Genomic DNA, 24,186 nt, shown 5'->3' on the forward strand with positions numbered 1-24,186 from the left:
TGGTGGTCTAAGCCCTTGTACGGACGGTCGGACATTCCAACAACAAAATCCGTCAGATTTTGTCGGAAACTTGTGTTGCATACACACGGTTGAACAAAGTTGTCGGAAAATCCGATCGTACGTAACGTGATGACGTTATTTCGTTAGGGCGGGACTACATTCAGGCTAGTAGCCAATAGCTTTGCTCTAGGAATTTGATCTGATCATGCGTGGCACTTTGTCCGATCGGAATTCTCTACACACAATCGGACAAAGTCCAATCGGATCATGTTGTCGGAAAGGTTTATAGCCCAGCTCTAAAACTTTGTTCTTCGGATATTGAGACGGAAACAGTCCAATGGTGCCCACACACAGTCGGATTATCCGACAACACGGTCCGATCGGACATTTTCCGTCGGAATGTCTGATCGTGTGTACAAGGGCTAAGACTTGGATGTGCTATCTGACAAAGTTGTCTTGCTAAAAATAATTGTGAATCTTTTTTGAAAAAAAGCACACATGGCACAAAGCACATAAAAGCACATATATATTTCTTCTGTGTATTGAGCTGATAAACTGGAATTTGGCTTTAGCATGAAGGATGGTTATAGCATTTTCTCAAGTCTCCTGAAAACTGAAGTCCTGGCATGAAACCTGATTTTTTTTTTTTTTTTTCCTGATGAGAAACTTTACCTTGCTTACACAGTAAAGTATAGTGTATGTAGCACCCTGGTGTTTAGGCAGGGTTGCTAGTAAATTTAGTTTTCCAGGCCGTACGTAGTTGCCCTGGTTAATTGTTAGTAGATCCACCGATTACTCTCTAGTTCTGGACTTGCTGCACCTTCTCTCTTCTGCCGCTAGGTGGCGTTATGCTGGTGACATTAGATACACAAGGGTTTAGCAAGGTCAGATTATGAATGGATGTGGTATCTCTGCCAATTGGCAGGGGTTTCTTTAACTACTTCCCACCTGGCCAATGTATATATACGGCCGCGTGGGCGCTCTCTCCTTCTGACTGGAAATTCAGGAACGTCCTTCAGTAGGAGGGGGATCGCGTGCGTGCCTGCGCAGCAGTGCGATCCTGATGCGCTAGTGTCACCCGGACACATCGCATCTCAGATCGGCAGGAGGGCTCTGTGATTGACCCTCCTGATCACATGATGGCCGTGTACAATAACAGCCATCATTTGATGTAAACAAACAGCCGGTTGCCAGGCAATCGGCTCTCTCCTCCTCACACGGAAGTCGTTGCTGAGGAGAGGAGAGCGGATCGCTGCAGCCGGCTGGTGATCAGTGAGTATGAGCTTTTTACTCACTGATCACCAGTCTAGTGTAAAACACACATGTCCCCAAATAATAAAAGAAACGTATGTCCCACTAAAATCACATGTCCCAATGATTGTCTGCATACATATGTCTGTGATTAACTGCACACATCTGTACATGATCATTTGCGTACATATGTCCGTGATCACACAAACCAATTATTATACAATTAACAGAATTTTTTATTTTATTTTTACCAAAAACATCTAGCAGAATACATTTTGGCTTAAATTTATGACAAAATTCTATTTGATTGGATTTCTTTTAAAATAGAATAAAATATTGTTTTTTTTTCCAAATTTTCGTGAATAAATACCACCAAAAGAAAGCTCTATTTGTGCAAACAAAATGATAAAAATTTCATTTGGGTACAGCGTAGCATGACCGCGCAATTGTCATTGAAAGTGCGAGAGCACTGAAAGCTAAAAATTGGTCTGGGAAAGAAGGGGGCGAAAGTGCCCTGTATTGTAGTGGTTAAAGTGGATGTAAACCCAGAATTTTTTTTTTTTTTTATGTCCTAATGTAGAGTATAAGATTTCCTATCATTTGAGCCCAGTCTTGCCCGTTAATTCAGCTCTGAGCAATCCTCTTTTATTTTTCAGTGATATAAATCTTGACAAACAGAGAAAAACTTTGTCAAATCCTCCCCCTTGCTGTGAGTGACAGGTGATTTACATATCTCGTGCACTAGCCTAAGAGACAAGCATTATATTTTAATTACCCCCACTCCTTTCTTCTGCTGCTCTGCAAGGATTGGCTGTTCCATATCTCAGCATGATTTGGCATGCTGAAGTCATGTTTGGACTTTTCTGGGTTTTGACTGGATGTTAGTGATCATAGTAGAAGTTCAGTGTAAGAAATACACAGGAGAAAATGCATGTTGATAAGGGGAGCATAGAGTTGGGTGGGGAGTCTACTGACATCACGACTCTACCCACTGAGCCCTGGAAAACAGACCCACCCACAAAATCTGCAGTTTTTCGGGTCTCATAGCAGACAGAGTGGAGACATTTGACAGATAAGTATACATGCAGGAGGCATGTATATTCTTCTAGATAACCAATATTGCAGTAGTTTAGAAAGGCTGAGAGTGGGTTTACATCCACTTTAACCCCTTGGCTTGTTGGGAGAGCCTATTTGGGTGGAGTCAGTTGATCGGGGTTCTGTGCCACCTGGACGGCTGTCTGGGTGGACGTGTGTTATGCTGTCCCGGGCTGCTAGGCCAGAATCCTGAGGCCTATCCTGGGGACATCTGGCTGCTAGGCTGTCTGAGGGTCTATCCAGAAGCAGGAGAAGCAGTGCAGGGTTGGGACTGCAGGATTGGAATCCAACCGAGAGTAACGGTTCAGCCAGACAGGGAACCAGTTGTGGTCGGAGGTGGAGGGGAAGCTCTTGCCAACCATCCACCTTGTTACCGGAGACCACTGTAAGTAAGCTGGAGCCAGTACCTCAGCAGTCTTCTCACCAGCCAGGGACGGTAAAGAAGTGGGAAAACTTCAGCAAGTGCCAAGCCAGGGACCTAGCGGGACAGCAGAGGTGATGCTTAAGGAGCATCGATGAGTGCGAAGCCAGGGATCTAGCGGGTCAGCAGGGGTGACGTTTGAGGGGTATCTGTGAGTGCCAAGCCAGGGACCCAGCAGGGAAACGGGGGTGACGCTTGAGAAAGATAGAAGTATCTTTCTCAAGCGTCAGGTGGAAGATCTCCGGAGATTCAGTGGCTATTGAATCTGGAAGTCTAGTGAGAGACTGGGAGCTCAGTGAGTGAAAGTCTACAGTGAGAGACTGTAGTGTAAGAGACAAACTATTTTGTGTTGCCAGTAGTTAAGTACAACTACTGTGAGCGACTGTTACAAGATTTGTTGCCAGTGAGATGGCGTTCCTACCTAACACAGAAGTGGCATCCGTTAGGAGGCCTTCACCTGTATAGCTGTCTACTTATAGAAGTCTTGGAGTCTGCTAATTATATCATTGCATCTACTTAAGGGTGTCCTGGCCCTAACCCGCTCTCCCACAGTTCTGTTAAGAGACAATAAATCTCTTTTGCATTCCAAAAATGTCTGGCGCCCCTCACTCCATCTTACATCACACCCACCATGCCTTGTAACCCGCTCTACAAAGACAGATTTCAGCTATCCCTGATTATGGAGGTCCTCATTAGGGCTTTGGAGGTCCTTGCTACATGTAATACTGTTGGTGTCCCTGTTAGGGAGATTCACCCTCTATCTGTCATGTTACTGTTTTCACCAAAAGTAAAAAAAAATCCCACATTTTGGGTTGTCTGCAAAATACTAATAGAAGCAAAAGGCAATCTCCCCAATGGTACTGATCGCAAAAAAACAAAACAAAAGAAAAAACATCACACATTTGTTATAACTCTCTCTCTCTCTCTTGCTCCATTAAAAAAAAAGTATTTTTTTTTTTTTAAAGAAAAGTGATGTGACTAAAGCTGTAGGGAATTTTAAGCCAAATTTCAGCTTTAAACAGTAGTTCCATAATTGCCTCATAGTACTTACTGACCCACCAGTGGTGAACAATTGACCAACTCCGGCAATGACCTTTTGCCTGCAGAGAACTTATTTGGCCATTTTTTAGGAAGAAAGGGTTGGGGCACAGGGCACCCCAGAGGACACAAAAAGCTCTAGTTTAACAAAAAAAAAAGAAAAAAGAGAAATACTCCCAGCCTTCACAGGTAAAGAATCTTGCCTGGCATCCTGTGAGTTGAAGCTATTGGCTGTACAGTATGTGAAGTGTCAATGAACTCTTGGGTAAGACGTCAAAGTTCTAGCTAATCCCCACCAAATTTCCATCATGGTGTTCCATGTTTAGGCACAGTTTCACACCCCCTTAGAAGACCACATCCACCAGGATAGTGTGCGCCTAGACCCCAATCTCTGGACTAGTCTCCAGAGCACATGGTTGCCCTCTCTAGGCAGGCAACCTAGGAGGACTAGATATCCAACATACACCCTCCCCATGAAATGAGCAGGTGGGGAAGAGCTTCATAAGGCCACAACCAAATATTTATGTCCTCTCCCACCCTGAACCTTTGCCAATAAACCTCATAGTGGTTGACAAGACGCATATTCATAACCCAGGATTATTGTAGCTTTGGGATCTAATGTCAAGGACACCACAGCAGCATGTGAAGGCAGACAATAACACTGGGCTTAGGGGCGACCAAATGAAACCCTAAAAAACAATACATTTACTCATGCTTAGGGCAGGGTGAATACGCTAGAAAGATCAATTGGGATGTGCACAATGCAGTTACCATCAGCATAATGCTTCACAGAGAATTCACTGTACAGTGTAGATGCACCAGTTAAGAGATGGTTTCTAAGTAGTTGTTGGCTATTGATCTCTAAAAATCATAGGTGTTCTGTATTACCTTACTGAAGTAGTCCACATGTGCTTTATTTTCAGAAAGTGAAGAAGTGGAAAAACCCTCCCAGGAGGATACCCCACAGCTTATGCGCACACGCAGTGATGTTGGAGTACGAAGAAGGGGGAACTTGCGTACCCCAGGGGAGCAGAGGCGAATCAAGCGCCACCGGTTCTCTATTAATGGACACTTCTACAACCACAAGGTGCTGTGTGATCACTTTATGACCCATTACATGTACAGTATATTGAGCTTGTCTTTGATTGTAGTAATTAACTTGCAGCACTGGGGTCATCGATATGAATCCCAAACGCTACACTACCTATACGGAGTTAGAATTTTCCCCCTGTGCTTGTGTGGTTTTCATTAGGTATTTTGGTTTCCTCTTGCACTCCAAAGGCCTGCTAGTAGGTTAACTGACTCCTATCTAAATTGGCCCTAGTATGTGTATGCTTGCAAGTAAGACGGGGACCTTAGAATTTAAGCTCTTTTAGAGCAGGGGCTGATGTGAATGTACAATATTTATGTAAAGCACTGCATAAATTATCAGCACTATATGAATAACTGCTTTAAATAACGAAATTAACTTTAGAATATTTCATCCTGTAGACATCTGTATTCACACCAGCATATGGCTCCGTCACCAATGTGAGGATAAACAGCACCATGTCCACACCACAGGTCCTGAAACTGCTGCTCAACAAATTTAAGGTAAGAGCTGCCATCTGCCATTATCACACAGCAAGAGTAATTATTATTCCATCCAGGGGAGTTTTTGACATGATTTCCTGGCAATTTCCAGCCCTAGACACAATACAGCAACCACAGATGGCACATGAAGCAGTCTTTTACTGTATGTATCTAATTGCATTCAGATTTTTTTGAAGATTACATAATGCACACACCTATGTGCTGAGGAATACTGACTACACAACATTAACGCAGTCGCTGTCCAATGAAAGCTGCTAAATGTTGTCATAGTAACCTCTTGCTTCTCAGAGTAATATAATGTATACTTTTATATTGCCTTATCCTAATGGAATTTAATAAAGGAACCACAAGCCGGACTGTGCTGTAGCTACAAGGTGTCTGCCGCATCACTGCCAGTTAGTCACATAAGGAGCAACCAGAATTTTTTTTTTTTTTCTAAATTACAAAATCACACGTATGGTAATTTTGACTTTATTTTCTTGTATAGAAGTTTTCAGCCCATTATGGTACACACGCTTTTTATACACCTTTTTACAGCGATGATTAAATACAAGCAAGCATTGTTGAAAACGCATGAACAAATGCCTTTTTCATTTTCCAATAGAGAACTCTTATGAATAAGTACAGGAAACCATAACAACCAATAGGAATTTACTCTGCTGGAATCAAACCAGAACAGAATGAACTCCCTGGGTTATTGCCCCAGCACCTGTTTTGCAAATACTTAGGTTCAGCCTCCCTTCACTTTCTAGACTAACAGGCCCTGAGGTTTTCACCTTCACAAACAAATCAGCAGTGATAGCTCCCATGTTCTGTCCTGACAGGTTCCTTCTAATAATTAAAGCTCTTTATTGCGTAAAGACTAAAATGCTAATTCTCCATTGCGGTAACCCGAACCAATCAGAATTCATCTTGTTCTGGTCGGACTTCATCTGATTGAATACTGGTTGGCTGATATGAGCCATTGCAAGGGAAACAAATTCAGATCAGAAGGCTGAATTTTCTTAATCTCAATGCCAAGCCGCAGCAAGCAAAGCTAGCAGAATATTAGCATTCATAAAAAAGGGAATACGCTCCAGAGACAGAACGATGATGATCCTGCCAATTTATAAAACTCCAGTTCAGCCACATTTGGAGTATTCCATCCAGTTCTATACTCCAATCATCAGTCGGGAGGTGCGGGAACTGGAGAAAGTCCAGAGAAGGGCAACAAAGTTTAATAAGGGGACTAGAGGCCCTCAGTTACAAGAAACGACTACAGCCATGGCCCAAAGTTTTGAGAATGACACAAATATTAACCTTCACAAAGTCTGCTGCTTCAGTGGTGTGAAATCTTTTTGTCAGATGTTACTATGGTATACTGAAGTATAATTGCAAACACTTCATAAGCGTCAAAAGCTTTTATTGACGATTATATTAAGTTTATATAAAGAGTCAATACTTGCAGTGTTGATCCTTCTTTTTCAAGATCTCTGCAATACACCCGGCTGGCATGCTGTCAATCAATTTCTGGGCCACATCCTGAATGATGGCAGCCCATTCTTGCATAATCAATGCTTGGAGTTTGTCAGAATTTGGGGGGGGGGGGGGTGTTCAACCACCTTTTCAGGATTGGCTACAAGTTCTGAATGGGAATAAGGTCTGGGGGGTTTCCTGGCCATGGACCCAAAAGTTTGATGCCTTGTTCCCCAAGCCACTTAGTTATAACTTTTGTCTTATGGCAATGTGCTCCATCATGCTGGTAAAGGCATTGTTCATCACCAAACTGTTCTTGGATGGTGGGAGAAGTTGCTCTCGGAGGATGTTTTTGTGCCATTCTTTATTCATGGATGTGTTCTTAGGTTTTAAAAAAAACTCTTGGATGGGTATCTTGGTGAGCACAGTATATACAGGAAATTATTATGAACACGCACACCTAACAACTGGATGGACTGGTGTCTTTATTCAACCTTACCAACCGCTGTAGTTATGGCCAGGAACTTTCTTCATGGTGACAACTAAGAGATGCCAGAGGAGGAGCTGGCATGCCTAAACTGCTTTATAGTCCTTTGAAGATGCTCTGGAGGGGAAGGTGACAATACTGAATCAATTTCTACTGCCATGATACAATGGTTTCACCCCTCAGAGGGAATATATCTTGGGGCTGAGATACTGAACAGGATCGATAATTAGAGCAGAAAATAAAGGACCATGAAAGAAAGGAAAAAATAAATCGTGATTATTTCAATGGCAGATTCTTGTTTTTTTTTCATGTAGATTCACTTAAACCCCATTTTAAAAACCAACTACTGTATAGTGAACGTAGGCAAATCAAGTACAGCTTAAATATTATTAAATGCTGTTTTATTCTGATATAAATATTTTAATAGCAAAAACAACTTAATTGTGTGGCAATTTATTTTCAGATTGAGAATTCATCTGCAGAGTTCTCCCTATATATGGTGCATACAAGTGGAGGTAAGAGATTATATTAAAGGATGATATTCAAAGGTTCTGTGTATTATTTTTTTATTACAGTACTGCGGGGAAACTGAAAACACAACTGTCTCTATATGCTCCTAATGCTATGATCTCTGATTGTGCAGAGTCAGCACACAGTGCATGGTTACATTTATAGCTCCCCAATGATAACAATATAAAATGTGAACACTACCACATGGTAGTGGACCATCATGTACAATGGAAAAACAGATGATTACTTAACTATTTTCAATAACCTCTTTAAAGCAGTATTAAACCCAAAAGCAAGCATTCATTATATTGAAGCTTACCATTTCTTAGATGTGATGGCTGCATTAGATTTCTTTTAGCCCTCGTACATACAGTCGGACATTCCGACAACAAATTCCGTCAGATTTTGTCAGACGGATTTTGTCCGGTCGGACAAAGTTGTCGGAAAATCCAATCGTTCGTAACGAGATGATGTTATTTCGTTACGACGGGACTACGTTCAGGCTAGCAGCCAATAGTTTTGGTCTAGGAATTTGATCTGAGCATGCGTGGCACTTTGTCCGATCGTAATTCTCTACAAAGGATCAGATCACGTTGTTGGAAATTTTTTATAGCCCTGCTGTTGTCGGTCAGATATTCAGACGGAAACAGTCCGATGGAGCCCACACACGGTCTGATTATCCGACGACATGGTGCGATCGGACATTTTCCGTCGGAATGTCTGACCGTGTGTACAAGGGCTATGGCTTTCTTCTAGTTTTACCTGCTGATCCAAACAGCAAGTCTGTTTTTCAAAAGAACACGTTTTCAAGCAGAATGTTTCAGTTAGAGATGAGGCAAACCATTTAGCATTGACAAGACCTTTATTACAACAGGAAAAAAAAACTGTTGTAACTGCTTATAAAGTATTAGCCAGAATTTGGCTTCAATTTGTTAGTGTATCGAAATTTACTGGTACGTCCAACACTCAAACACAACAGGAAGTGCCTGAGCATAGCCCTTCATGACAGGATCACAAACCTTTTTGTTTTAATGAAAGTAGCAGATTTTAAAATACATTAAAAGCAACTTTTAAAATGTAATTAACATGCCAAAGATTATGAGATTTTAGCGATTGGGCTTAGATCTTTTGATTTGTGCTTAAATTGACTTGATTTGCCTGTTAAAGAGATGCTTTAAGCTGCTTCTGAGTTGTCCAGCTGCATATGCATTTACATTGAGTTGTATGGGTAAGAAAATCCACGGAGATGCAAGCAAAAGCCCATGTACACATTTGCTCAAAGCTGGCAGGTTTGGGCTGGGTTCACACTGGTAGGACATAGTTTGGGAGCTCATGTCGCATGACGTGTATAAATCAATGGTTCCCTATGAGAGTCGCCTTCACTGGTCAGTCTGAATTTAAAAAAGTTTCCTGCACAACTTTGGTCCAACTTTGGTCCTACTTCACCCCATTGAATATCATTAAAGTCGGATGCTTGTCCTAACCATTCGACTTTAGACATCCGACGTGATGAATGAGTTTGTCAAAAGAAATCTTATTCCGTTCATTCAAGTCGGGTACAAGTAGGACCGATTTTTGCATGGCAAAGTAGGATGACAGACGTGTCATACCAGTATGAACCTGGCCTAAAGCCCAATTCCAGGCACAAAAAAAAAGTGGTTGTAAAGTCAGAAGGTGTTTTTATCGTAATGCATTGTATGCATTAAGATAAAAAGCCTTCTGTGTGCAGTAGCCCCCCAATACTAACCTGATCCCCATCTCTATCCAGCAATGTCCATGAGTGCCTCAGTTGTCTGGTCTCTCCCTCCTTATTTGGCTGAGACAAAGCAGCGGCACCATTGGCTCCCGCTGCTGCCAGTCAGAAGAGAGAGGAGGTGGGAGTGAACCAGCGCTTCGTGTCTGAATGCAGCTCGGCTTGGGTGTCCCCATAACAAGCTGCTTGCTGTGGGGGCAATTGACAGGAGGGAGGGGCCAGGAGAGCTGAAGAGAGACCCGAGAAGAGGGGATCCGGGCTACTTTGTGGAAAACCATTACACAGGGCAGGCAAGTATAACTTGTTTGTTATTTTTATAGAAAAAGAAAGGAGACTTTACAATCACTTGAAGTCCAGAGGTTTCAGAAGAGGCTGTATTGCTTACCTTTTTCCTCACTCCTGCAGGATATCTCCAACATTATGACCAGTCCCATGGAGACTCCTCTCTAAGTTGCTCCTGTGCCAGAGCAGAAGGGTGTGTAATACAGCCACTCCCTGTACCCCCTAGACTAAACAGGTATTTAAGCCTTGCAATTGGGGGGGGGGGGGGGGTTGTTTAGCATGGGTAACACTTGTTGTGCCTGGAGTTGGGCTTAAGGCCTTATGTTTCTCAGGGACTTCTGTGGCAAGATGTACTGTAGATGGAGGTTGTATTAGACTTGACCATAATGAGTAGAGCCAGGAAGTCTGCTTAGAAAATCCTTGTTGATGGCATCCCCAAGGACTGTGGTTCATTCATCCCACAAATATCCAGTCCTCATTAACTAATAATGAGCATTTAAGGAAAATTTACCAAAAGCTATTGCACTTCAGCTGACAAGATCTGAAAGAATAATGTTTTCAAGCAACTGGCTAAATGCATAAGTGAAAAATAATCATGTTTTACCTGTCAAAGGATCGGTAATTCTGTGCCGCCAGTCTGTATTATGACAGTATATTTAGGTGTTTATACAGCATATCATGGTAAATCTGTTTAGATAAAAATTAAAAGGTTTGAGAAATTTGAGCAGATGTAAAATATCTTAAAGCATTACTCTATTTAATGAATTAAATTTAAGTTAATGTACAGTGTGTGCAATTCAGTAACCCACATCTATCACAATTCTTTATTCTGAAAACCAATGCTGGGACAAGATCATCCAGCACCCAGGGCAAAGATGCCAAACTGCGCCCTCCCCCCTTCCCTTAATGTTAGGGTCAGGGCGCCGCTATTTCCCTGCAATAAACCATTGTGCCCAGGACACCTTCCCCTCCTGCCTACCCCTTGTCCCAGCCCTGATGAAGACTCTAAAGCCGGATGAATATTTGAATGAAAATTCTTAAGAAAATAATGTTCTAAGCAAGTTTGTTAGCTTTTCTAATCTGTGGGTCAAATCGGCATTTGTTTTTCGACCACAGTGATGACAAAATTTGGATGAGCAGGATAGAACAATTTTTCTTGAATGACTAAATTTCTAACATTGTATGTTAAAGTGGAGATCCACCCAAAAGGGGAAGATCCCCTTCATCTCCCCGCCACCACCCCCCCCTCCACTGCCATATTTGGCACCTTTCGGGGGGGGGGGGGGGAGGGAAGCGGGTACCTGTTTTTGACAGGCAGGTAGCCGCTCTCACTACCGGGGGACTTTGCTGAGGCACACCTTCACCTTCCTCCATCACCAGGCCATTCACAAAGCACAGCATGCTTCGCAAATCCGCAGTAGGGAGCTGGCTGCTGGTTTCCCTTATAAGACATGGCTGCAGCAGCAACCGAGAGCTGATTGAAAAATCGGCTTGGGTGAAGACACCACTGGATTCCAGGACAAATAGGCATACCTCCCAACTTTTTGAGATGGGAATAAGGGACAGCTATCGGCAAAAGTATGAAGGCATAGCACACACCCCTTGCTATGCCCGCTTTAAAGTGGTTGTAAACCCTCCCCCACAACTTTGTCCCATGTAAATAAGCATAAAAACCCTAATGAACACTGCTTGTAGATATCTCCTTACTTGCTTAGTATTGTTGTAATCCTTGTTGTTCTGTAGAATGAAGTCACTGAGCATGCCCAGATCTCCCCTCATTTAAGGCACACTCTCTGTGCTTATCTATCTGTTATCAGGACTTCCTACGGCACAACACTGAACTCTGCTAATCACTCAGAGCTTCCTCCTACACACCATGTGACCATGTGACCTGTCATTCAGTCTAAACTTGGCCATTACTGCAGTCTTATCAGCTGAAGCTAAGACTGACAAAGGGAAACATTAGACATCGGCACAAGTAAATACTATGAAATAAACAAGTAAGCTATGAACAGGGAAGCAGGGTTGCAATAGAAACGTTGAATTGAGAAGGAGGCTTGGTTAACAGTACAGGAAGTGCTCAATGTAAGGGCGGAAATACACTCCACTGTGGACTCAAGATGGGGCTGCCTAACCCCTGGAAACAAGTTTTTTAAAGTTTCTTTAAACAGTAAGTAATATGCGATTTGGGCTGGATTACAGTGGCTGTAGTCTGATAATGACTTATTATAATGGACTAAATGAAAAGAAGCATCAGAGTGGGAGAGTTTACTTCCTCTTTGAAGGAGAATTGTACAAAAAAAAAACAAGATTGGTTAAACACACAAGTGCTTTTTTTTATCACTTCTATTCATTTATATTGGCTTTTGGAATTTACAAATGCAGCAATTTAGAAATCAGATGAAAGGTTTAGCACTGGAAAACACTTTTTGATAAAAGTGCATTATATATACATCTATATGGATCAGACCAAAATGAGGAATAAATGAGGAGGAATGAGGGACAGAGGGACATTGCTTCGAATCGGGGACAGTTGGGAGCTATGCAAATAGGTGTCCTAAAATTAAAAGTCAGCAGCTACAGTATTTGTAGCTGCTGACTTAAAAAAAAAAATTCACCCCCCTAACTACTGACTGGAAGGACTAGAACGGTACAAAATTGTATCTAAAATATTTATTACAAGATTGAAATGTTATAGACATGAAAAATGTAGACATGTACCACAGACATAATATCAAAAAAGGCAATACAATTCTCTTCTTAGTGTTGATTCTCACCAACCCCACTGCAGTAGGGGATGAGAGACTTGCTTTGGCTTCGAAGCAGATTGCGTTTCACGGGACATAGCCCGCTTCTTCAGGAAAATGTATTGCAGTTAAACACTAGAATAAGAAATATTGTAAATCAATTCCAATCTCATTCTATCAATTAGTATAATGGCTCAATGATTTGTTGCCACGTAGCTCAAAGCTAATACAAAAGCATATCAATGGAGTCAAAATATATGATCTTCAAACAGTCAGCTGCTACCACCTTCTGGTCAAAGGGATAGTCTTTACACAGCTCTTTGAGGAGCCCAAGCCCCTATTTATCATTTCATATTCATATCTGAAAAGATCTATCATATGGATGTTCTGATAACAAATGTAACAGAATCCATCAACATAACACTGTGCATAGAGCAATAGGGCAAAAGGATATTTTGGTATGGGGCCCCTTTTTAATTACAAACTACATCCCTATTCTACAGTTTGGAAATACATATCTATTAGAGTCACTTATCCTGCCTGCTTTATTTTCCTGAAGGAGCCTGGAGCCCTGCTTTAAAATAAAAATGTAACATTTGTGTATATTTGCCATGGTGAAACAAAGCCCTGCTCATTTTCCAGTATGGTTGCCTCCACACAGACCACGTGTATAACTGTAAAAAAAAAAAAGTTGCTGAAAGACAGTGGGCAATAATGGTGACTGGTCATTTGCTCTCTGCTTGCCTTTTCTGGGCACAATCTGCAGTTTAGGCACTCTTTAATATAATAATTGTTGGTTGCAATGGGTTACTGCACACAAATAACATTATATTTATGTTATTAATTAGGGGTAAAGTGTCCGTGTACTTTAGGATCCAAAGTGCCAGCATGCATTCTTTGTACACTATAAGATGAAGTTATATCCAGTCTCCCTTTCCCTACAGAGAAGGCGAAGCTGAAGGACACAGACTATCCTCTTGTTGCTCGAATTCTGCATGGTCCCTGTGAGCTGGTGTGTAAGGTTTTCCTGATGGAGAAGGATCAAGTGGAAGAGATCACCTATGATGTAAGATTCACTCTGGACACTCTGATGTGATATTGTTTTTTATTTTATAATGACCTTGGACAAGAGCAACAATAAAATAACTGATATTGTTCTTGCCTATATCCAGGGTCACATATTTTCAGTGCAATTCTGCTTGCACATTAATATGCATTATGTCAACCACTAACTTTGTTGTAGTAAAGCCTAATTGATTTGAATGGGCTTTTTTTATTTTATTTTTATTTATTTTTTAAGTGTACCAACAGTGCAAATGTATATGAATCCAGCCTATAGCAACCAATCTGATTTTTTTTTTTTCGTTTTATTTATTTTTTTATTTTAGGCTATACCAAACAAATAATAGATGGGACTAGATCAGTTGCTACAAGCACAACTGACAATTATATTTGCAATAGTACTTTTAAGTACTAATGCTGATGCGTGGTCCCTTTTAAAAAATAAATAAATAATAATCCAATAGTGACTTTTATATAAGGATAGCTGTTTGCCATTCTGAGGTGCCAAAAACTTGAGCCATGGGTGGCCTTGTTTGTACTGCAAACGTTGATTGAAAAATCAAAGAAGCCATTGGGAAAATTGTCAGCTGAACAGTGACTACATCCAATCAGATGCAGTCACGGTTTGGGTATTCTGACAGTCGCAGGTGCCAGCTGCCAGAATACAGTGGCTGGCAGGGAAATATTTTCATCCATGCTATTTGGTATGAATACTGAAATATATTATATAATGACAAACTGTGTAGAGGGACAGGCATATTGCTTAATTATGTAGGCAGGTGCTGCGGCTTGCTGTAGGCAGGTGCTGCGGTGCTGTATTTCTCCACTTTGTAATTGTTTAAGAAGGGATGATGAGTGATAATGGCTAATCTATTCTCCCTAGTGGCTAATGTAGACCTCTTACCTTTTAAACCTGTGATAAGAGTGGGCGTTTGTAATACTGTGCGAGTATGCACAACATGGATGCGGATTATGCCGCACCTACCTCTTACTGTGCTATCCTCCAGCAATGACTTTTTTTTTTCAGCTTCCACGGCCAAACCTCGTCTACCACTCTGTGCAGGAGTTACATTGTTCCTGGCCCCCGGCTTAATTCCCGACATGCCAGAATGAGCCAGGCTTTATATAAAGGACTAAAAATCACTTTTGCATGTCTTTTTTGTCAAAATACTTTACCTCTATTCTAAACAGTTTTTAGTAAAGTTCCACTTTAATATTATAAATGTAAGAAAGAGCAACCTTGTAAAAAAAATAAATAAAAATAATACAAAACAGTAAGGACAATAGAAAAAATACAGCGCTATAGTGCATAAGTGAAAAAATAAAAGCAGCTGCCAAACTATGAAATGCACACATACACAAAATGCAATCAACTAAAAATGGGCAGTGCTGTAATTACAATTGATAATAATCAAAAATTAATGAAAAGTCCAGAGCAGAAGAATTAGTCCAATTAGTTATGAAAAATAACCGCTGATTAGTGAAGACGCAATCCAATGCAATGGACGTATTCTCATTCTTCTGTGCTGGACTTTTCATGAATTTTTGATTATTATCAATTTGTAATTTCAGCGCTGTCCATTTTTAATAATACAAAACAGTATTAGAAAATCTTGGTGCTGCGTCACTTATTCAGCCATCCACCTGAAAATTGAAGTAGCCAGGCAGAAAATCGTCGACCAAACAGCAACTGCATCCAGTGAGATGTAGTCACTGTTGAGGTATTTGTGGGAGTAGCGGCTGTAAAAAGGTAATATGCAGCAGGGGAGATTCCATCGCCATCCACACAGCTTAGAATGGGGCTGAACAAAGAGAAATATTAACGTGTATGGTTAGTAATGTGCGTAAAATTGGCGCCAACCTGGAGTGAAGTCGCAATAAAAAAAATGTGAAGCTGCCCCGTTAAGTTGACCCCCCACCTAAAAGCAACAAGAATTTTTTTTAAAGGTAAGGTGCTATCACACAACCTAAAATTTACAAATGCAATACCATAAAAAAAAAACTCACTCCAATTAGTGCACACTAATAAAACAAATGAAGAAAAAAATTTCATATTGACAATATAAAATCCATAGAAGATAGTCCTTATAAAAAGCTCCAACCACTGTGCCTTCTGATAAGGTGCTTAAATTATTTTTTTTCAATTCGTGCTGTGTATACAAACTGCATCCTTACCAGCCATACATACAGTAATGAATGCACCTTTAACTACTTGCTGCAAACCTGCTGTTATTGTACCTTGGTACTTTGACGTAGAATACCGGGGTTATTGCAGAGATAGCTGCCATAACCCCAGTATTTTTTTCAACAATTTACAGTGCTCTTTCAGATAAAAGTGGTCTCTGCAGCAGATTCACCGCAAGTTCACTTTTATTGGCGGCAGGAGAGGTGCGCCCTCCCGACATGCTGGGGTCATCTCTGCCGCTTACCAGATCCGCTGGTAGCATGGAGCTGAATGAGGGAAAGATGGCCCCCACTCCGCTCCATAACATTGGATGATGGAAGCAATGTCAAATGTCACTTCCGCCCAATGGTCTTAAAGGAGAAATTTAAAAAAATAAAAATCTTCTTTTTTTTTTTTTTTTTTTTTTTTTTATTTATTGCATTTAAGTGTAAATGTGAGATCTGAGGTCTTTTTGACCCCAGATCTCACATTAAAGAGTTTCTGTCATGCTTTTTTTCTATTACAAGGGATGTTTACATTTCTTGTTATAATAATAAAAATGACCCAACATTTTTATTTATTTTTTTCTTAAAAAGGACAGTGTAAAAAAAAAATAGAATAAATAAGAAAAAAAAAAAAGCAAAAAATGTTGGTGACCTCACTTCCTGTTGGGTTTGGATAGCACTTCTGGTCATTGGAACGCACACCGCCTCGTCTGAGCGACCAAAAAAAAACAAGGCTGTTTATGTTGGTGCTGACCTGAGCCCCATAAAATGTAAATGTACAATCGTTTTTTTAATTTTTTTACCTTTTAATAAAAACGGAATTTCAATATTCTGGAATTTTACATCTTTTCTGGGTCTGGGCTGCTGGGGGGAGAGAGAAGGAATCTGAGAGGTGAGTGGCTGGTTTATCTCCATAAGGCATGTGTGGATCTTCTCATCTGTTACTTAAGAGGAGCTGCAGTCTGCTGACAATTTCTAATAAAAACATCTTTTGCCATTCCGAAGCTTCCCTTCAACCACTTTGCATACTATTTTATATATATACTGTGATTCTGTACTTGCCAAATATGCTGCAGAAATCTCCCTCCACTAAGTCTGGCTGGAATCATTTTAACTGTGGGCAGCTGAAAGCTGCTGCCTGTTCACTTCCTGGGTTTACACAGACACACAGAGGCATACCTCTAGCTCTGCAGCTCTCATTATCTCTCTTATGACTCACCCCCCTCCCTTCCTGGCAAACACTCACGAGAATGAGAGAGAGAGAGAGCTGTGCATGATGTCATAAGCCTAGGCTTTTTACGAGACAAGAAATAGGAAGTGGGCTGTATAAGGTATTTACTGGCAGAAAAAAAATGTTTTGCTATCCAAAGTTAAAACGACAAGGGCAGAAGATTTAATAGATGGGAAGTGGAAAAAATGACTGAAGGTTCTGCTTTAAGAGCGAACGATACCCCAAGTTATTAAGGGCGCATTCATTATATGTGGCTGGTAAGGGTGCACTTTGTATTCACAGTGGCGGAGCACAATTTGAAGAAATCATTTGAGCGCCTTATTATCAGAAGGCACGGTGGTTGGAGCTTTTTTTATAAGAACTATCTTCTATGGACTTTATTTATATTGTCAATATGAAACCTTTTTTCACTTTATTTTATTATCATATACTAATTTAATTTGAGTTTTTTTTAATGATATTGCATTTGTAAATTTTAGATTGTGTTGTAGCACCTTACTTTTTAAAAAAAATCTTCTTTTTTATTTTATGGTCAGAATGTTGGATGAGGACACATCAATGTGACACAAGCATCGGAGAGGGCACTGCAAATCAGCCTTAGTAACAGCCCACATTGCATTGCAAATGTACTATTTTCTGTTTAAGCATTTATAATTTCTTTCATTTATGTTTGTTGTATTTCTCAGGTGGCACAGTACATTAAGTTTGAGATGCCTGTACTAAACAGCTTCATTATGAAACTCAAGGAGGAAGAGGACAGGGAAATCACCAAGTTGACGAGGAGGTACAGTAAAGCTATTATGAGGCTACTTTGTGTGCTCCGTACAAACTGCACGGATGAAATGGCCAGAAAGCAACAAAAAGGAGCAACCAAGATAGTTGCTGAGTGAAATGCATATTTTTCAATAGCTAACTCCTAAATAAACCCCCAGCTCTCTATTCTCTTAGAGTAAACATATAATCAGGTCAAAGTGACTCATGTAGCTAGGGTTGCACCGATGCCGATACTAGTATCAGGGCATACTGTACTGTAGTATACTGAGCATTTATACGAGTACATGTACTTGTGCAAATGCTCTGATGCTTGTCTCGATACTTAGGCAGCCTCAGGGGTGATGGCTGGGGTGGAGTTACAAGCACTGACTCCCTTGTATCGCTTTTCTGACAGCCGCTTCTCCTCCTCTCCCTCCCACGGCTGTCAGGGAGATCGGTGCTTGTAACCCCCCCCCCACCACCACACTGATCACCCCTGGCTGTCCCCCTCTGTGCTCTCTGCATCCTCCCTGGCTCTCCGTGTCCTCCTCCGGGTCACGATCCGTTTTATCCTCTGGGTCCCCTGCTATGTCATCCCCCGGGCCCCCTGTGTCCTTTCCGGCTCCTCCTCCAGTCCCTCCATGTCTTCCTTTGGTCCCTCTGCATGCTTCCTGGCTCTCCAGCTCCTCCTTCAGTCCCCTCATGTCCTCCTTTGGTCCCCCCATGACCTCCCAGGCTCTCCAGCTCCTTCACAGGTCTCCCCCTGCCCTGGATCTTTCAGGATGGAGAGAGGAGGAAGGAGCCGGCAAATCTGTCATTTACCAGCTCCTTCCTTTTCTGAATGAACAGAGTCAGTGATCACTGCTTCTGTCCATTAATCATAACCGAAACACTAACCGGTGTTTACGATGCTCCAGCTTATGAATGGGAAGGACCCTCTGTCTCCTGTTGATTCATTTTCAATGCAGCTGAGGCTGCAGAGAAAGGGACTGGGGAATCTCTTTCCTCCGTCCCTTTCCCTGTCTCAAAGGGGCGATATCAGGGGTCCTAAAATTTCGCCAAATGTTTCAAAGTTAAACTGTTAAAAAAAAAAAACCTGATGCCCTCCACTCCCCCCCCCCCCCCCCAAAAATAAATAAATAAAAAATAAACAGAAAAATATAACATTTTAAAAAATAATAAAAAACTAAAATAAAAAAAACAACAAAATAACTACTGACACATGTGCCACTGTCACATGACAATAAAAAATAGTATCTGTATCAGCGTGTACTTGAAAAAAAGTATTGGTACTTATACTACTTTGGGTTCCTTTGTATAACCAGGCCCAGCTGCTGCTGTGTGAGAAAGCCTTTTAACCCTTTATCCGCCAGAACCTTTTTTTGCACACATGTTTGAGAAATCAGTTTAGGCCTGAAGATTACCTAGCCCCCACCCCCTAAAACATTATATATTTTCTAAAGGCAGAGACCCTAAAGAATAAAATAGGGGTATTTCCAGATTTTTATCTCACATAGTATTAGTGCAACAAGTTCATCAAGGGTAACATTTCAGTAGAAAATACACCAATGTTGACATTAAAGCACACAAACGCAACACATTACACAATTTTTTGTAAAACCTAAAAGATTAGGTTGGGCTGAGTAACTGGATACCCAACATGTCAAACCTTAAAATTGTATGCACCAGTGATGATACAGCAACAAACTTTGGCACCCTAAATTTTCCCTATGCAATGCCCCTACGAGTCAGTGTTAATTGTGAATAATGAGCCTAGTATTATTGCGCTGTCTCTCTCTCGTGTACGGAGTCAGAAATCCTAAGTCGTGAAGCGTACAAGTACTGATTATTCTCTACAATTGCAAGATTTTAATGTAAAAACTGATGTCGGATAACATGGTTTCTTTAAAAATGCTGGTATATACAGTTACAGGTATTAAGGAGTAGGACAAACGCACTCATTTTCAAGTTTGAAAATGATTAGTCTTTCAATCCGGTGTCCATTTGGTAGCCATTTAGTGCTGCCTACGTACATTGATTTAGAGCCTGTACTTGCCTGTGTCTTGATCCAGTAAGAAAATAGGAATGATCATTTTTATACATGTGCAGCAATGTTAAGGGGATCTCTTGATAAGGAAACTATATTCTCAGCTGAGGCTCACAGCCATCACTGGAGGCTGCCAGTTTTAGAGTTGGCACTAGTTTTTGGGCAGAGTAGACTGGTGATGTACCTGCCCATACTAGTGTTGCCTCTAGGCAAGGGATGCCTTTAGCATGGCACTGGATCCTCCGCTGTGATGCATAGCTGTCCTAACAGCTTTCCTTGAACTTCCTATTCCAGTCTTTGTATCACAGAATTCTTTTTCTATATTACAGGTACACATCACTCCGATTCTTAATTGAGCAGCGCTTGCATGACATGGCTAACAACCCTGCCACCATATAGACCCTGCATTCTGCAAATGAGCCCAGATTGCGTGCACCCATCACCTTGCCCAGCCTGGTTCTAGGAATCAGCCATGGAATCTTCATTCTAAAAAAAAAAAAAAGCACATTCAGCTTAACCCTCTCCATTATTGGAGGGGACTGCACTGTATTGTAATGCTTCCAATAACACATTGAATCAAGTAGCACTGCATTATTTCCAAGATATGGAAAAAGAAATGAACTCCCAGCCTTATTTTGTTTATATAGTGACCTTATTGTGCTACATTACATTGTGTTGTTATGAATTTCAACCACTATGGTTCACAGGATCAAATACACGTAAAGTGTTTTCTGCTTACTTGAAGTAAACAAAAATGTTGCAGGATATTGGAGTTTAATCAGATTATCAGTGGGGTGAATCGGGCCAAATCTTTCTGTGACCAAATTTACTGAAAGGTTTATAAAAACCATATGAATGTATATATAGTTCTGCTGTCATGGTCACATCAGCGATGTCTGATCCTAATGATGCAGAGACATGAAGCCTCGGCCCATTCTGGATTGCAGTTTGCAAGCCAGTGCATTGTGGTTGTATTTTCAAAGATTCCCTCATTTCCAGCCACAGATTATAGATTGTAAAACCTAGCGATGAATGTCTTTGTCATGATAGATCGAGTTTTGGTTCACAGCACCCCAGTTTGCAAATGTGAAGATTGGGGGGGCAAATAGAATTGGTAACATCAACTCATCTTTCAGTCTAGGTATGAAAAATATACAGGAAAGGATTATGCTTCCAAATCATAAGCACAATGTTTAAAACAATGTAACTTTTGTCGTAATGAAAAAACTCACTGAAGAAGCATTATGAATGATGTGAGAAAGGACACCGGGGTGCATTTACAGATACTGGCCCAGATGACAGCTTTGCTTTTGGAGCCTACTGAAAATGATGCTATTAGCAACACAACAGTTCTTTTTGAACTAGCTGATATAAATACGGCAAACTGAGCTAGTGTGTAACCTAGTGATGGTCCTCACAGAAGAACTGAAGGCACTGGGGACAAGACTGATACCTTCAGTTAGGATATTCATAGATTGTCAGAACGTTTATCTAATAAGCAGTAAGAGGCTTGCCCATTGTTGTGCTGCTCACCACATCATGGGACCCACCATGGTGTTTCATTCTCTGGTTAACCTGAGCACCAGCCTACATGCAGTTGAAAAATTATTCCCTTTTCCTAAAATAATAATTCTAAATTGGTCTTGAATTTTCCAGCCTACTGAAGAATGTTTTTAAGCAATAAAATGAACTTTTACTGCTTATGAATACTCCTTATGTCTGTGGTGCAATACTTCCTTACAAATTATTTCTAGTGATGCTTGGATAAGTATAGATAATAAGTTGGATTAAGGGCTCATTTACACTTGCTTCGGCTTCAACAAGGCTTCGGACAGGCTTTGTTAAAGCTCTCTGAACGTTAGTCAAAGCTCCTGTCACTAAAAGAAATGGTTAGCCTACAGTCCTGTTTACACTTGCATTGTCTTCACTTCAAAAATGATACCCCATGTAGCTTCAGTGGTGCTTCAAAGTGTCTTCAAAGCCTTTATAGAAGTCTATGGTAAAGCTTGCTTGAAGCAACAAGCAAAAGCAGGTGTAAACAGGATTGTAAATTAACGATTTTATTTAGTGACAGGAGCTTTGACTGGCGTTCAAGGAGCTTTAACATGGCGTGTCCGAAGCCATATTTTGAGGCAAGTGTAAACTAGCTCTAAGGCTGCCAATTTATTTGGAATAGGCTGCCACGCAGGGCAATGGACCAAAAAAAATGCACTTTTTTTATTTTCATAACGAAATGCACCGTAACACATTTTGTGGTACGGTGCAGTGTGGGTCCATTGAAACCTAATGTACTTGTGCATTCGGACACCATTCTAAATGACTGAAATCAAGAAGTCCTGTGCATTGCCTTGTGTAATATTGCAATGCATGGATGTGAAACCAGCCATAAGATGGAAACCTAGACATGAAGATAGATGGTTTATCCAACAGAAGGCAGGAAAAATACTAGCTCCACAGATCTTCAATGGTGATGTTCATCTAAGAAATAACGTACCGTATACAATCTTTCTTTTAAAATTGAATGTTGGACACGAAATCCTATATTTCCTCAGAGCTCCATTTAATGTATGGGAGTAGCCAGAGATATCACCTTCTATTTCCATGTCCCCAGTGATGACCAGTCCTCGAAGGTACACTGCTTAGATGATGGCGCTTTGTTTAGCGATGGGATTTGAGCAGTTTAATGACCCTGTGTACAATTACATTGACTAATGTGTATGTTTTGTAATATTGCTGGATTGTGCTGAGCTTGTAAAATGTATGTCATGTCTGTCTGTGTTTTTCTATCTAACAAATGTGAAGTTTTTTTGCAGCAGATGATGCTGATTTGCCCAGCTCCCCTTCCCTTCTGAATAAAGCACTTTGCAGTAACATTTTAGTTTTGTTTGTGTTTCCTTTTACATTCACCAAATCAATGGCTAAACCATATGATTACATGCTCTGTGTTTAGCATAAGAATGTTCACATTTGAAATTCACAAGATTGGGAGGAAAAGGATTTAGACATTGCCTGTTAGGGAATTAGGAATATGCGTATAGCGTTGTATAATATGTACTGTGTTGTTGTTGAGGTAGTGCAGGGTCAATAGCTCCACAATCTAATTGTATCCTACATTACAATCAAGAGGATGCAGCTCATATAACATGTTTAACCACTTAAAGACCAGAAGGATTTACCTCCTTAATGAACAGGCCATTTTTTGCGAAGAGGCACTATCGTTTTAACTGACAATTGCGCGGTCGTGTGACATTGTACCCAAACAAAATTGATGTCCTTTTTTTCCTACAAATACAGTTCTCTTTCGGTGGTATTTGATCACTTCTGGTTTTTATTTTTTGCGATATAACAAAAAAAAGACTGACAATTTTGAAATTTTACTTTTTGCTATAATAAATATCCAAAAAAACAAAAACTAATTTCTTCATCAGTTTAGATCCAATATGCATTCTTCTACATATTTTTGGTAAAAAAAAAAAAAAAAAAAATCGCAATAACCGTATATTTATTGGTTTGCACAAAAGTTATAGCGTCTACAAAATAGAGAAAAGATTTATGGCATTTTTTTACTAGTAATGGTGGTGATCAGCGATTTTTACCAGGACTGAGACATTGCGGCGGACAGATCGGACACTTTTGACACTTTTTTTGGGACCAGTGACATTATTACAGTGATCAGAGCTAAAAATAGCCACTGCTACCTACATAAATGACACTGGCAGGGAAGGGGTTAACACTAGGATGATCATGGGGTGTCCTAGGGAGGTGTTTCCAACTGTGGGGGGAGTGGACTGACTGGGAGTACAGAGAGATCGCTGTTTCTGATCACTAGATCACTAGGAACAGACCATCTCACTCAACTCTCCTGTCGGAACGGGGGATCTGCTTTGTTTAATTTGGCAGATCTCCGTTCTGCCTCTCTGAGGAGCGATCATGGGTGGCTGGAGGACATCGCAGCCGCCAGACCCGCACATCGGCTCCCCCACTGTGCAGCATGCGCACCCACAGTGACTTGCACGAAACGACGTACCCATACGTTGTTTCATCCACAATAGGGCTGCCCTGCCGCAGTAGATATGCGGTGGGCAGTCCTTAAGTGTTAAGGTACTCTGGCATGCTAATAAAAAGCACTCATGGGGGCAATATACTCTTGGGGTCGATTTACTAACTGGAGAGTGCAACATCTGATGCAACCATAGAAGCAAATCTGCTTCCAGTAATTGTTTGTTCATTAAAGCTTAAACAAGCTGAGGTTAGAAGCTGGTAGGCTACCATGCACAACTGCACCAAATTTT

General features: G+C 40.9%; 1 protein-coding gene across 1 annotated transcript in view; it reads left to right on the forward strand.

Moving 5' to 3' along the window:
• The window catches only part of RASSF2 (Ras association domain family member 2), an 84,480-nt gene extending 61,713 nt beyond the window's left edge, over positions 1 to 22,767 (forward strand). Inside the window, exons 6-11 of the mRNA XM_077469485.1 lie at positions 4,729 to 4,892; positions 5,297 to 5,398; positions 7,804 to 7,855; positions 13,577 to 13,698; positions 17,781 to 17,878; positions 20,224 to 22,767. Of these exons, the coding sequence (XP_077325611.1) occupies positions 4,729 to 4,892; positions 5,297 to 5,398; positions 7,804 to 7,855; positions 13,577 to 13,698; positions 17,781 to 17,878; positions 20,224 to 20,293 (608 nt within the window). The 3' untranslated portion in view covers positions 20,294 to 22,767. The remainder of the gene's footprint in view (positions 1 to 4,728; positions 4,893 to 5,296; positions 5,399 to 7,803; positions 7,856 to 13,576; positions 13,699 to 17,780; positions 17,879 to 20,223) is intronic.
• The last annotated feature ends 1,419 nt before the right edge of the window (positions 22,768 to 24,186 follow it).

The sequence above is a fragment of the Lithobates pipiens genome, unplaced genomic scaffold (genome assembly GCF_037356315.1).
Source record: "Lithobates pipiens isolate NorthernLeopardFrog02 unplaced genomic scaffold, aLitPip1_a1.2 Scaffold_8, whole genome shotgun sequence".
Lineage (NCBI taxonomy): Eukaryota > Metazoa > Chordata > Amphibia > Anura > Ranidae > Lithobates > Lithobates pipiens.